The 15,339-nt window shown below is 30.4% G+C and overlaps 1 protein-coding gene across 1 annotated transcript in view; it reads left to right on the top strand.

Annotated features, from left to right (window-relative positions):
• The window catches only part of LOC121126887 (voltage-dependent calcium channel type A subunit alpha-1-like), a 208,752-nt gene that overhangs the window by 91,311 nt on the left and 102,102 nt on the right, over positions 1 to 15,339 (top strand). Inside the window, 6 exon segments of the mRNA XM_071892078.1 lie at positions 3,659 to 3,832; positions 7,410 to 7,638; positions 7,698 to 7,902; positions 8,207 to 8,416; positions 14,001 to 14,233; positions 14,332 to 14,634. Of these exon segments, the coding sequence (XP_071748179.1) occupies positions 3,659 to 3,832; positions 7,410 to 7,638; positions 7,698 to 7,902; positions 8,207 to 8,416; positions 14,001 to 14,233; positions 14,332 to 14,634 (1,354 nt within the window).

Here is a 15,339-nt window from a genome sequence, read left to right as displayed (position 1 = left end):
TAAATTAAATATACTCTGATTTACAGTTAGATACTGATCTTAGAATTAAACTTATAAGATTTATTTTTGTCAAGGTACTGTATTTTAAAGGTGTGTCGCTCACAACTTTTTAACGACGTCACAGATATGTGGAAAACGTTAGACTGTACTTGTATTTTGCTCTAAGATTACAAGGAATCTAACTCAAAATGTAAGATTTTCTACTTGTAAACTGGGCCTGGCACTATATAAAGGGGGAATTACATTTTATTTTCTTACTATATCCTTGTAGGTATGAAAAATAAAAAAATAGGTGAACATCTTACTATATTTATGAATATAATATGGTAGACAACTATAACTAATAGTTGCCTTGTAGTTTTAAGTTTGAACAAGTGTATCTAATCATTTGTGAATATTTTCAATTTTATTTGGATAGAGGATATACACCATTATTTTAATATTAAGTATAGTTTTATAATTTTAAAAAAAAGTCATTATATTGAAGAAATCAATTATGTATTGAAAATAAGTGGATATTATTTTTTTTTAACATGAAACACTCATGTGAAAAAAATAAACTTACAACTACATTTTAATTTGTTATTTATGTTGATATCGAATTTATCTTTCTAAAAGAAATGAATATGATGTATTGAATAAGCCTCTTTTGCCTTGTGATTTTTACATATATCTCCAGAAAAAGATATATATATTTTTTATTATAGGAAATATTTGAATAATACTCGGGAAATCAAATTTTCTAAAGATTTTCCACTTTTATATTGCTTGCAATAGTTTGTAATACAGACAAAGTATAGTTCTAGAACTAATAATAGGAAATATTTTGAAATTTCTACTCGCCTGACAACAATCACAATAACAAAATAGGATTTGCATGTCCAAAATAAAACCGAATTGACCAATAAGATAAAAAAATAAAACAACGAAAAACTCATTAACTCGTGTAAATTTTGAATAATATCATTGACACTTTATTATTTTTTCAATCTATACTAAAATAATCGTATATTGTTACATTTTAACTATTGTTTTCAGTAAAACAATTTATACTTATATAGTATAGAAAACACTTAATAATTTATTTATTCGTATTAGGTCTTTACAAGAGTAATATTCCAATAGGGGGACAAGCAATTTGGCTGTTTTGAGAAGGATTCCCGACTCAATAAATTTGGGAATTTTAATGATATTCAGATAATTTAACATAAGTCTACAGAAATTAAGATGTTTGTTTTATATTTTGTATAACACCACTTAAAAGCTCCGAATAAATCTTTCTATGTAATAACAGAGTAGAATATGCTTCGCAGACCAAAATATCGAGAAAAGAGAGGCACATTATCTTTACCAGTCTAGAATAATGTTCAAATTATTTTCCAATGCCAAGTGACTCAGAAGTAATAAAGATATCAGGCGTGAGCTTGTAGTGTTCAGCTTATATTATTATCCGTATAGACCGTATTGTATATCACGAAGTCGAACTTATAAATGGAATGGATATAAATGTGATAGGGATGGGGGATTTCTGAGTTATATACATCCAGGAAACTGAAGGACTCTTATTAATGGAATAGTTATCTTAGAGTAGGAGACGAAGCAGAGTTGACTATCAATAATTTTAAAGAAGGAGCTGTGTGTGCAGGATAAAAACTCTCTCTGCTCCTCACTGGGTATCTCAGTCGATTATTATGTCGCTTTATGGAACTCCTTAGTTTTTGTATGTAGAATTATACGATGATTCCGTGGAAGATCTGAAGGAATTTATGAAATATGAAAAGGTAACTACACAATGAATGATCTTTCCATTGAAGAATATGAGATCCACTGAGTGAAACACTTGTTCATTGGATCTCGCCTTAAGAGTCGAGATTCCTTGACTGGAACATTACATAGAGAGTTATATCATCCATCGCCTTAATAAATTCTCAATTCAAGTTGTTATAATAATATTATTGTTTTAATTCTTGAGTGAATACAACATATGTGACGTCACTCAACTCAGCCAACCAGAATGCAGACGCTAACTGACACACCTATAATATCCACTTCCTTGATGTTTTTCCTCTTAAGATAAGGGTATTTCCCTTATATATCAACAAATGCAATTTACCCATGTTTGAATTATTTAAAAATGGCATGAATGCAGTGTAACTTACACTTCCAACAAAATATTTTAAAAATCGGCCAACCAGCTAGTGAGATATGGCCCTTTTTAAAATCTGCGCCACTAGGTGGCGCTAACATATTGAAAAAGTTTTGATCACTGATTTTAAAGGTAATATTTATGATAGAAGTATAATTTTGGTATCACATTATATTTTATTTTTTTTGGGTGATGAGCTTGAATTTGATAGTATCATTAGTGTAAAACTAAGGAAAAGCAATGATTTTCATTGTTTTTATTAGAAATTAACATTAGATTTGTATGGGTGAATTAAAGCTGAAGGAAGTAAATTAAAAAAAATAAAAAATTAAGTGGATTATGGAACTCTTGAAGAACAAAAAAAGAAAAAAATCAATTTTTATGCAATCCTTCATCCTCAAATTGTTCCTCAGAAATATGCCTCTCGAAATATATCAATCTTGTTTTTTTCCATTTTGTCGGACTCATTCACCGCTAAAACATCTGCTTCCTCGTTCTTTTTTTCTTATTTTTCCCATTATAATCTGGAAATGAAACCACAGAACTCTGTGGATTAGGTGCCAAACCCTTTAACGACACAGTATTTTCAGTACCTTCCTGTAGAGAGACTACCGCATATCCCGGATATGTGGAACATATAGAATGTGGTATGTCCGGCAATACAATTTCCCAGCATTTTTCTTCTAATACTCTCGTCATTAACATAAAAGTAACTCCTTCCCATATGATACCATTATATCTCCCCACCTGTCCATTCCCTTGAGGGTGGTAAGGAGTTGTTTGGCTCGTTCTAATTCCCTTTTCAAGTAAGGATTACTTTAGTTTTTTTAGAGATAGAAGACGCTCCTTGATGACTATGTGCGTAGAACAGCATTCCAAGAAGCAAAAATATTTCAACAAGATACTTAATCTCTGTAGATGATGTCATGTCCTGATATGGAAAAACAAACATAAATATCGAATATTCATCAATTACAGCTAAGATATATCTTTTCGAAGAATTGGAGGAAGGCAAAGGACCCTTGAAGTCAGTAGGTACTCGATCCATAGGCTGAGTAGATTTTATTAGTTCATGGACTTGGCATTTATAAAACTTAGGTTTGTGTTCGAGACATGCCTCACAAATTTTGACAACTCCTTTAATTTCCTCGATGATTTCTTGCAACGAAAAATTAATCCTTATGCGAGTATTGCATAGACATACAATGTCATGTAATTCCGAAATGTTTAAATTCAAATTATACTTATTGTTATTATCTGAAAGACCGTTAGTGTTCATTTGAACTATACAAAGTTGTTTTGTGTTGTTCCTTCTTATTTTTTTGCATCCGCTTCTTTATTCCTCTTTTGAGCACTTTCTTCAATCCTACCGTTTCCATTTAAAACATATTATTTTTCGATTTACCTATATTATTCATTGTTTGTGATAGATTAGTAGAATTTATTTTCCCCTTATAATTTCGATATTGAATGTTAATAAATGATTACTAATGCATATTTTTACTTATACAGAATTTGATGATGACAGCAACTTTTGGAGAAGTGAACGGCAATTCCGCTTTTTTATTCGACGTATATGCAAAACATCTTCATGGTTTTGGTTTGTAATAGTTTTAGTATTTTTGAATACCTGCACAGTTGCTGTAGAGCACTATAATCAACCACAATGGTTAACTGAATTTTTGTGTAAGTAAATAATAAAATCTACCGGTAAGGGAAATTTATAGTAGATACCGATATTTTTATTTTGTCATTACATCCAATATTACTTATAACTTATAACCAAAAAGCTTGTAATACTAAAAACTATTTTTGCTTTCAAATTTTTGTTGTTGTTTTTAAAGGATTTACTTTTTATTTTCAAATCAATATAATATAATATTAATTTCTACCAATATAAATTATTTGAAAAGAAAAAAAAAGAATAGATAAACCCAAGGTTAATAGAAATACAAGGTTATACCATACCGAGTTTACGACTTATTTTTGACTTCCACCACGCTTTTCATAGTGTCGTCATAGTATATAAGTAGTTGCATATTTTGTTTACATTTTTATATCGTATAAAAAACAAACAATCTACATTCTTGATTCTACAATTTGACAAGGTCTTCATTTTATTAAAAGAAATTGAAACCCATTGAGGATTTTCCATTTCGTAGTGAAGCATATAAAGCTAAGTCTCAGTTTCTACATAGGATCCCCTTGCCATAGCGGACTACAGTGAGCAACAAAGAAGATTGTCGGATTTCACTCAAAGCCATTGAAAAAATTAAATTTAAGGCTTATTAGTTATTACTTATTAGTTACTCTGTGTTAATTTTTCCGCCTTGTCATCATCAATTGTATGATCTATAATATAATCTAAGAACAATATATTCAATCCATATATATTGTAATTACTTATAAGTTATTTGTATTGACTGTCGTTTGTTAGGATGGCTATAAATTATCCTATGCATTCTTCATCAAATAGAAGATACTAGATGAAGACTCCTTGGAGAATGTGTGGAGTTCGATCTAACAAAAGATCGTGTTCGTCCCTCCCGGCATTAAAGAATAGGTCATCGTAATGAAATGCAAAATAATTACATATACTAGTGATCATGAATTTAAAAAATATCATAATATTCATTGATATCTAATGATTAAATTAAACTTAAATATCTTAAAACGAATTCTTAATTGAAATAGAACTGATTAATCCACAGTCAAACAGTTCTCATATTGACTCTTTGTGGATTTGACACAAGAAGAAAACTTCGCTCTCAATAGCATATCAGTTGTGTTAAAGAAAAACTCTTTTACTTCGAATAAAATGTCGGCCATCTCATTTCTGAGGAATTGCTTGGCAAGGTTTTTAGATTTAGGTAGAACACAGGCACTCACATTTCGAATGTTTATTGTTTAAAATTAAATAATGAGCCTCAAAAAAAAAAAAATATATATATATATAATTTCCGTCTCTATTTTTTAACTAATGAAATGAGCAGTTTTTTTGCATATTACTTGCTATTTTTCTTTTTTCAATACTTTTGTTTGCCATTTTAATATATGTACTTTAGTCCAATGAATGTACGAGTGCGAATAAATTTTTTTATAACTTCATTTCTGCCTTAGGATACTTTTCCACAATTATGTTGATGAGTCTACCCGTCATATATGGTTCGGTATCAAAAATGACAATGTTTTAAGCAATGCACTTGGAGGAACTTGGAGGCTGGAAGTATTACACCCCAGAGTGGGAAATTTTTGACGTTTTTTTGATAATTCGGCCACATATCCAGCAACATAAATAAATTCTTCATTTTCACAGATTTTTAGGAAGATGTAAATGGTTGTTCCATTGTATTTTCATCATTATTTATATCTTCCTCAATCTCACTTTTAATGATTTGGGATAAATTATATCATCAAAGTCTAAGTAAAATGTGATGTTATCTTCTGAAGCTGCTTCGCTCAAAATAGGACCTAAAAGGAGATTCAGGATTAGTATATATATATTAGTGCATTCGTAATACTACAACCTGTAATTTGTTGGAACAAAAAAAACACAACATTGGTCTCCTTCAGATATGACAGGATCATTTTCAGGAACCATTTTTTCTGAGCACTTATTATGAGTATCTGAAATCGATCCATGGCATTAAGATGAGAGTAAGTTCTTCCAATGTATCCTATTCTTTAAAAAAAAGTTTGGATTTAAACGAGATGTCAATATATATGGAAGGCTAATTTCATGATAATGTATTGATACAATGATATCAAAGATTTTGAAGAAATACTTATGCCCTTTTGGTAGAGTTTGAAAGCAGATGACTTCACCATTTTTATTTCTCTTAATTTGCTTCATTGTTCCAATCACATTTATCATGCTTTGGAGAATATCCTTTTGTATATCCAAATTTACTACATAGGTTCCTCTAAAGTCCTTTTTGACATTGTTCGCGAACTTCATCTCATCAAAGCACAAGACAGCTAAGTTTCCATTTGGAGTTTCGTTGGATTTGATTTGTTGAGCAATAATTTTAATAATATTTGATTGTATTACAGGAGCTGTTTTAAAATTTCGGGTCCACCGTTTGAGGGTTGTTACATTAGGAACCGGAAGTAGACCACTGGATTGAATGTAACGCTAGGCTTTTGACAAAAGAAACTTCAGTATCATTCCTTTAACAAAATCCTCCTCATTCTATTTTCCAAACCTCTTCCCACTGATAATGAGTTTATATTGAGATTTAGTAAATCTTTTTTCCAGCTCTCCTTTCATCACTTCCTTAAAATTAGATTTTGATTTTAATAACATATTTTCCGATTGAAGGATTTTCACTTTTTGTGTAAATCTGCATTCTGTTTCCTTAGTGATTCGAGTTCCAGAATGAGTGGATCTTTTCTTGTATTAAAAGCCCTACTGATTTGTACAATGTGGGATACACATGGTTGATTAGATGATTTCACCTTTTCAAAGACAAGTGTTTGAGTTGATTTTACGTTATTTTGGGATTATTTGTCTATTGTCTCCAAATATACTGCATTAGAATCTTCTTCTAAAGAGTTCACTATCTTAATTCATTTCGTTTTCCTTGGAGCTTGCTCAAATCCTTCTCCAGGTATGAGACCTATGGAAGGGATAGCATCCTTTTTCAATTTTATTTTTATAAGTAGTCCCAGCAATTCCCATTTTAAATCCCTTTTATAAGCATTTTCCTCAAAATGATTATCACAAATTCTAGGGTATTTTCCTAAGGGGTCCCTTCGATGACAAGCACTTCCTGTTTTTGTCCTCCTGGAGGAATGCTTTGGAAAATGATAACAAATAAGTTTGTTAGGAGAATCACGAATGCCAACTGCACAACTGACAGTTTCATTGCACACATACATTATGCATTTTCAGAATGGGGAAAAGGTATTATTACCGTAATGATAATAATCAATTAGTAATAATATTGTAAAATGTAAATAATATATATCATACTCCAAGGATACCAAACCTCTCTCTCTCTTGGCCCACAACGTAGTCACAGTTTTTAATTTTGGCCTTTTGTATTTGGTACACTTTCTATTCTCTATGACGTCAAAATCTCCCTCTCTTTCCGAGAAGTCGGTACGATATTTTAAATTGAAAACTCTAGCAAGCCCGATTACATGATGGTCTAACCTTGTATTTTTATAAGCCTTGAGATAAACCCATATATCGGAAAAGCTCTTTTTAACTTATTATAACCTACTTTTTAGAAATATATTAATATACCTTTATTTATAGTCTATGCTGAATTTATATTCTTGGGATGTTTTATTCTTGAAATATTGATTCGATTGTATGCCCTTGGTCCAAGGACTTATTTTAGTACTACTTTTAATGTATTTGACTGCTTTGTGATAGTTGGATCGATCGTGGAGGTGATTTGGGTTCATTTCAAAGATAAAGGAGGAAGTTTCGGCCTTTCTGCACTTCGTGCTCTTAGACTTTTAAGAGTATTTAAAGTAACAAAGTAAAGAATGATAACTTAAAGAAAAATTAAAACTCAATCTTCATAATTTAAATCAACAGGTACTGGTCGTCATTACGTAATCTGGTGATTGCTTTGATGAATGCTATTTCGTCAATAGTTTCACTTTTGTTTCTACTATTTCTATTCATATTTATTTTTGCATTACTGGGAATGCAAATTTTTGGTGGATCTTTCAATTTTTCTACAGGAACACCAACATCTAATTTTAATACAATTACAAGTGCATTACTCACTGTTTTCCAAGTAAATTACTTGCTTCATATAATAAAAGTTTAATCCATTAGCTTTTTGTTAGTTAAATGATAAGTTGATAAATTGCATGTTTAATTTTGGCCTTAAACATGTTTAATTAATTATTTTATTTAAATAGCTACAAATTTGAAATTAAATTATCTTATATTTCTATTTATTTTTAAATTGATATATTTTGTGACTTCTTTGGATAATTTGTTCAAATAGTATTTATCGATATTATTGAAGAAAAAATTAGTTTAAATAAAATATTATAGAAACATATATAATTAATTTAGTTTTTTTTTCCTACAAGGTACTTACTGGAGAAGATTGGAACCAAGTAATGTACACAGCAATTGATTCGAAAGGGGGTAGAAAAGGAGGTGGAATGGTCTATAGTCTTTATTTTGTTATGCTTACACTGTGTGGAGATTACACTCTATTAAATGTATTTTTGGCTATCGCTTGTGATTCTCTAGATCAAGCAGCAGCATTGACAGAAGCTGAAGAAGCTGAAAAAGAAGTAAATATACAACATAATTGTATTTAAATTTATGTATTAAATTTTGCAATTATGAGTTAAAAGATTAGTAATCATTTATAGCTGATATGATTTTTATATTTTGTGTCTGGTTTTCAACTGAACAACTCGGAATATAATGAGTTATAGTACTCAAGTATATTTTTACAAGCAAACTCAATTTATTTTTTTTGAAATCATATGATTTCTTACCAATATATAAATAATTATAAAAACTATGGTGTAAAGCAAATTTCAAATGGTTATATATTTTGAATCTGTTTTTTAGCTTCAACCAACACATTTTTTTTAAACAGTTTCAATCCAAACTTGAATTTATATTAGATTATTTTGGGGGCATGACTTTATATTGTGAACTTTAACCTCGTAAATTAAATTATATCTTGCTCAAATTGAGATCATTTTGGATTTTAGCCGTCATTTATAATATATGTGAGATAAAAACAAAGAAAAATACACCATTGTTTTTCAAAAAAAAAAAAAGACCCAATAACATTAAAATATTCAATTCTTATTATTGTACAATTTCAATTCAGAAATATTTCAATTCAGAAATATTTCAATTAGTTCTCTGTAAGATGCAATAATTAAGGTTAAATATTATAAAATATTTTCCTAAACATCAATTAAGTTCTGGTAATATGTATTCCTAAATTTAAAAAGAGGCGTTTCTATAAATATGAAGAAAAATAACGAGAGTAATTTAATATCTAAATTTAGTTTAACTAAAAATTTGAAAACCCAGATGCTCGGTATGCCACTAGTAAGTTTCGGTGTATAAAGAATACAGTACTTGGAGCCATTATAAGACTCAGCATGGTGAAAAATATAACAGCTTGCAAGGAGAACTAAGAAAATAAAAAGTAAATGAAATGATGATACCTCTGAGGAAATATCTATTAGAATCAAATTCATCCATCTTTTCGGATGTAAAATTATCTTTTAAGCAGGTTAGGAAAAAAAATCCAGCTAAACAACATTTAAATTTTATAAAGTACAGTTGTAAGGTCATATAAAAGGTCAAAGATCACTAAATAGGTGAACTTTTTCTAATTTTTTTATTTTAACGTGTCTACTAGGGTGTAAAATTATCGGTAATCGAACGATCAGAACCACTGTATTTTTCTCCGATTAGCTACATCCACAAATGTTCGATACAATAAATTAGTACTTAAAATGAATAAACTTTTTTTTCTTTGCATCAGTTTCTTACTCTTAATTGTCTATCATAATTAATTTAATATAAATTAATATTTGGTACACTTTTCGCATCATATTTATGTGTATAAATATAAATGTATATCAGTTGCAATAAATTTCTATGCGTGACAAAATATTTATTTTAAATTATTGAAAATGATTAATACCAATGGCATCGTTGATTAATGAAACAAGATCAAAAGCAAAGAAAGTGCTTCAAGGTGTTTCATATATAGAAGATTCAGACCTCCTGCTTGGTGTTTTGCCACGTAAGAAAGATATTATGGAATGTCTCATGTATATCCTTCGGCCTGAAAGGCCTGGTAAAGTCCAGAGAACCAGATCAGGGGCTGCAAAAATTCTTGTTTCTGCTTTGAAATATCATTGGCTTTTTTTGCAATATATCTACTATTGGGAAACAATATATAGGCTATAAAATTGAGGTTCTTTATATCCGCTTCATCTGCAATATGAGACGCCCACCATCTAAAAGAAGTGATAAATGGAAAAACGATATGAAAGTTTACAATGGGAGTATGGAAAAAATATTTGATTTATTTTGCAAACATACACATGCAAGAGAGTCTCAAGAAAGTGATTTTTGAGTTTTAATGGGGACGAAGAATTTCAGTTTTTGCAGTCAATGCTTAATGATCGTAATAGCTACTGTTCAGAACAGGTTGATAGAAAGTGGGAGCGAACAATAGAAGGCAAGCAAGCTATGGAAAAGGTCATACAAGGCCAGCAGAATAAAGAAAAAAAACCTGAAGATAGATCAAGAAACACAGATTGGATCTTCATATGAAGAATCTCTGGACAAGGATATCACATATAATATTGGTGAATTCACTGATGATATCTCTCAAAAGGTTGATACTACTGATAATTTGCACCACCCTGAAATCGAATAAAAAAAGAGATCATTTATTTCTATAAACAATCATGCATCTGATGGTGATAGTGGAAGGGATTATATGCCACAATGCTGTCGTCATATACGTAAATCTTCTTGTAAGATAAAGCCTCAATTTTATAGTTGTGCCGACAACTCATGAGTGTATCCCACTGCTCTCAAATCCAGGGTGTTGCAGGCATAGAGGGGACAGCAAAATTTATTTACTATCGAAAGTGCAAGTATCGTTGAGATAATCCTAGTGGGGTTGATCTCAATACAGTACCACACAATTTACAAACATGGCAGGCAGGTAAGGCCATTTTGTCTCAAACTCTATCTGAAATTTTTGAGATCATAATGACAAGCTCTAACGTTGTCATTACCTACAACGACGGTGGGAGTAAGAAAAAGGGATGCGGAGAATTTAGTGTTCAGGGGATCACACTAAATGGCAAACATCGTGTTTTTCCTACCCTTCCCGTTTCATCTGAGACTAGATATAATCTGACTCAACTGAGACTAACAGTTCTTAATATTTTATCAATAGTCAGCGATAATAAGTATACTCCAAAAGATGTTCAAGAAAAAATAACATTTAAGCTTACTGATGTAGTTAGTCACAACTTTGGAATTGAAGAAATGGTTGCCCTTGAGTTAGGAACAGATCCTATTCCTGATCATCTTCTATGCCATACACATCCAGTGCTAATGTTTAACCTTGAAATTGTCAACCTTTAAATAGTAATTGAGGAGGGAATAGGCTCAGAAATAATATATAGTAAGTTTGTGATGACTGCTACGAGTCCGCACAATTACATCACTCAACAATTTATACATTGTATTACCAATCTTTTTAGTCCAGATTTTAATCTTAAATCATGGAATCAGAGTTTCCAATTTTCAATTTATTTTTTACCTAGGAAGAATTTAGCTCTAGCATTCCGAAAAGAACGGGTTAATTGCTTTGTTTACCTTTGTGGTGTGATTCTTTACCTCTATCCATGTATTTGGTCCTTCCTTTCAAAATATGAACATGTCACTAACAGTCTGGCTGGCATTGTGAGGTCATTTGAGGATGGCGATTTTCCAATTATCCATTTGGCAGTGGGTGCATTGATAGGTATTCATTTAATTGAGCAGATATCATTGGATTTGGAAATTTTAATTCAAGCAGCAGTCTCCTTGTTAGCAAAAAAGATATATCCAAACTCAAGAATGCACCTATTAACAACCTGGCAGTTGAAAGGCATGTAGGCTCAGTTCAATATGAGTTATCCATTCCTGGGGCTTGTAATTTGACTTCTGGGAGTCGCAACATCGTGAAGGCAAAGTCAAGTGACCTTATAGAATTCAAACCAGTTGATGAAATAAATAAATTCTGTAGTCTTGCACGTCGAGATTGTGAGGTTGTAGTTATCTGGAAGAGATGGAATGGTACACTAGCATGGTTTCAAACGTGACTGTTGAACGCCAAAATTTACATTACATGATTTATTGGTAGAGCTGACTTTTTTTCTGAATGTTGAGGCTGAAGTAACTCTGTTTGTGACTGATTGGTATGTTCCTTCCATATTCATTTATCTACCCAGTTTGTTAATAAACCTGGGCCATGGTTTCTTGCGTATACTTTAGTATTTTACCATACTGATCGAAAGAATACGTTTCACTCCAATGCGGCTGTGACTTCTACATCGGAATAATAACTTATAATAATTTTTTAGGTTGTTTTCCACAAAGTTATTCAGCTGGTGACTTCCAATCTATTGAAGGATGAAGTTAACATCTGTAAGTTTCTAAAAACAATTTTTTGAACGTAGATGATTAGCAATGGATAAGGTTATATTACATGCAATAAGCATCGTTGTGAGATCAGAGTTAAAGTCTGACTTGATGTATTCATCGTTAAATTGATTTTATAGATGACTATCGATACCCTTATTATGAGATGAGGATAATGAGTGGCGTGTAATTCTAGACAGGGTACTAAAGGCACATTTATATCGAAAAATCCAACAAACCATCTGTTTCTCATCCGGCAAGTATTTTCCAAATTCCTAGGCCTCCATTTTCAGAAATCCTGACAGAAGGTGACGTTATTTTTAACATTTTATTCAGTTCTCTATCGACTATCCCCATCTAATATTATTATATTAATATTGAATAATAAAGGCGGGAATGATAACGTTCATGATTGATAGAAGATGTATATTATTTAATCAATGATGCCATAAGTATTTCTTCTCTTCTCCTCGCACGCTTTTGTATTCTTACCAAAATTATCACCCTTAGTTATGAGTAAGAAGTAACTTATATACACTTTCTGCCAATATTTATGTGTATTTTTCTAGCATGATACAACAATATTTGAACATGTAACTACGTTTATAATAATGGTCGTTAGTGATATCTATCAAAGAATATGAAAATCACAACAATACATTCATTCATCCATTTTTGAATCAGAACCCGTTCAAACTTCATTTAATTGTAAAACGAATCTTAATGTAAATTTCTTTGTCAATGTCTAATTTCATCAATATATTTATTTAATGAATAAAGGTAAATTCAAATTTCATTATGAAAGAAATGTTCTAAAAATATTTGTTCGACGGTTCTGTCATTATCTAATTTGGTTTATTTCGTTATGTATAGTTGGGGGCAACTCTATGGGAAGTTTTCAGGACCTTGAAGAGTTTAGGTGCCTCATATTTCTCAATATATTATTATAATGCATGTTCGTCATTCTATAACTCTTGTAGAATACGAATAATCCATAATTTCTAATGTTATTATAATTGATAACGGATAATTAAGTCATTAGAACTTTTTCGATTCAACCCACTGTCGTCCCTGTTTGTTTGCCTTTTTTTTTTTTTTTTTTTTGATATAAAAATTATATTGTTGATAGGTTTTCTATTAGTGTAATAGAATTTCTCCCTTTTTTCCCAGAGAGAAGAGAAAAGTAGTATAATAATTTTAAAAAAAAACAACTTAAATTTCATATCATTTATTGATTATTAACGGGATCACAAAATTAAACAGATTTGCTTTTCCGGTATCTAGCTCAATTACAATATCCAGGAAATGAGAAACCCTTGTTACACCCATTCCAATTTTAAAATACCACTAATAAATACTTAGTTATATTTATTTGATTCTAAATTAATAACAAAAATACTTTATATATGGGAAACAATTATAATCAGTCAGGTAATACTAAATATACAACCAATTGAATTGATATTTGGAGAAATATATCAAGGATTCCCATTTTTTTAAATTTACACTGGTTGGATATTTAATATTAACTATTATTCACCTTCATCATTATCTTTCTCGAATAGAGACAATAGGGAAAAGAAAAGCGATATTGAAGTATTAGGGTAAATGGAAAAGCAATAAAATATTTTCCAAGCGCAATTAGGGTCTCCAAATTCTAGCTCTAATATAATCAATACCATATATTTCTAGCGTCACAAAACTACACTTTCTGATGACATTTTTTTGGATATGGAAGTTCATGATGATAAAGAAAATAAAAAATATTTTGATCCTATAAAAGCTGCTGAGATTGCGTTTGAAAAAGCAGCTGAAGCAGCAGCAAAAGCTGCTACTCAAGAAATAACAATAGACCAGGAAGAAAACATTTATATAAAGCCCATTCTACCTTATTCATCTTTTTTTATTCTGTCTTCATCAAATCCGTAAGTCATTTTGTAATTAATTTATTGATAAATATTCAATTTTGCTATTTAAATTATATAAATACTTTTTTCTAATAATTGATATTGTATCTTATTAGAATTCGAGTTTCAATACACTGGCTTGTGACAAAAAAAGTTTTCGACTGCTTCATAATGTGTGTCATAGTTCTTAGTTCAATTGCTTTAGCTTCAGAAGATCCAGTTGATGAAAATTCTATCCGAAACAAACTTCTTGGATATGCTGATTATGGATTTACGACTATTTTTACGTTAGAGTGTTCACTGAAAATGATCGATTTGGGGTTTGTCCTCCATCCAGGAGCATATCTTAGAGATTTTTGGAATTTTTTGGACATAACAGTAGTATCTTGCGCATTAATATCTTTTTATCATACACTAGCGTAAGTATTTTAGTTTTAAAGTAAGATAAATATAATAAATAATAAAGTTAAGGTGGATTGACATATTGATAAGCACAGATAAAAATATAACAGGTCTGTGAAATATTTTAATTCATATTTATAATTTTTTTTTTAAATAATTCTTGAATTGGTCAGATTAAGTTTGCACTGATAAAATATTATATTATTAGAATTACTGCATCAAACCTAGGAATGGACTTTGAAGTCCATAAACATATTGTATATTTCCTTCTCTAGGAGCGATCTTGAATTAAACTTACACAAATTGAGTTCAAAATAATGATATCTCTAGTAAAACGTGTTGTGCACTGAACTATATCGGTCCATTTTATAATATTTAATGGACGTGTCAATTGGGTTAACTGATGTGCGTATGCACACATATCGCATGCAGAACTCCTTTATTTTTGTTATTATTATTATCCTATGTATAAATTTCTAAAAAATTATATAAAGCACAGGGCTACCTCACTAACACAAAAATCCCTTATGTATTTTGTTGTCAGCTTTGGATTTCTTTTTCTCCTTTGATACGTCATGGTTATTTCATAATATATTCTTTCGATAAATACACAAAGTAATAAGTTATTCCATACTTATGCTTCGTTTCTAAAAGAACAGGAATACTATTTTTTTGTCGATCCCTCGTCGTTTATATAATATATATATTCAGGGCCGTACGTC

The sequence above is a fragment of the Lepeophtheirus salmonis genome, chromosome 12, assembly GCF_016086655.4.
Source record: "Lepeophtheirus salmonis chromosome 12, UVic_Lsal_1.4, whole genome shotgun sequence".
NCBI classification, from domain to species: Eukaryota; Metazoa; Arthropoda; class Copepoda; order Siphonostomatoida; family Caligidae; genus Lepeophtheirus; species Lepeophtheirus salmonis.
The sequence above is the reverse complement of the archived record's forward strand: the minus strand, read 5'-3'. Positions and strand labels throughout refer to the sequence as shown.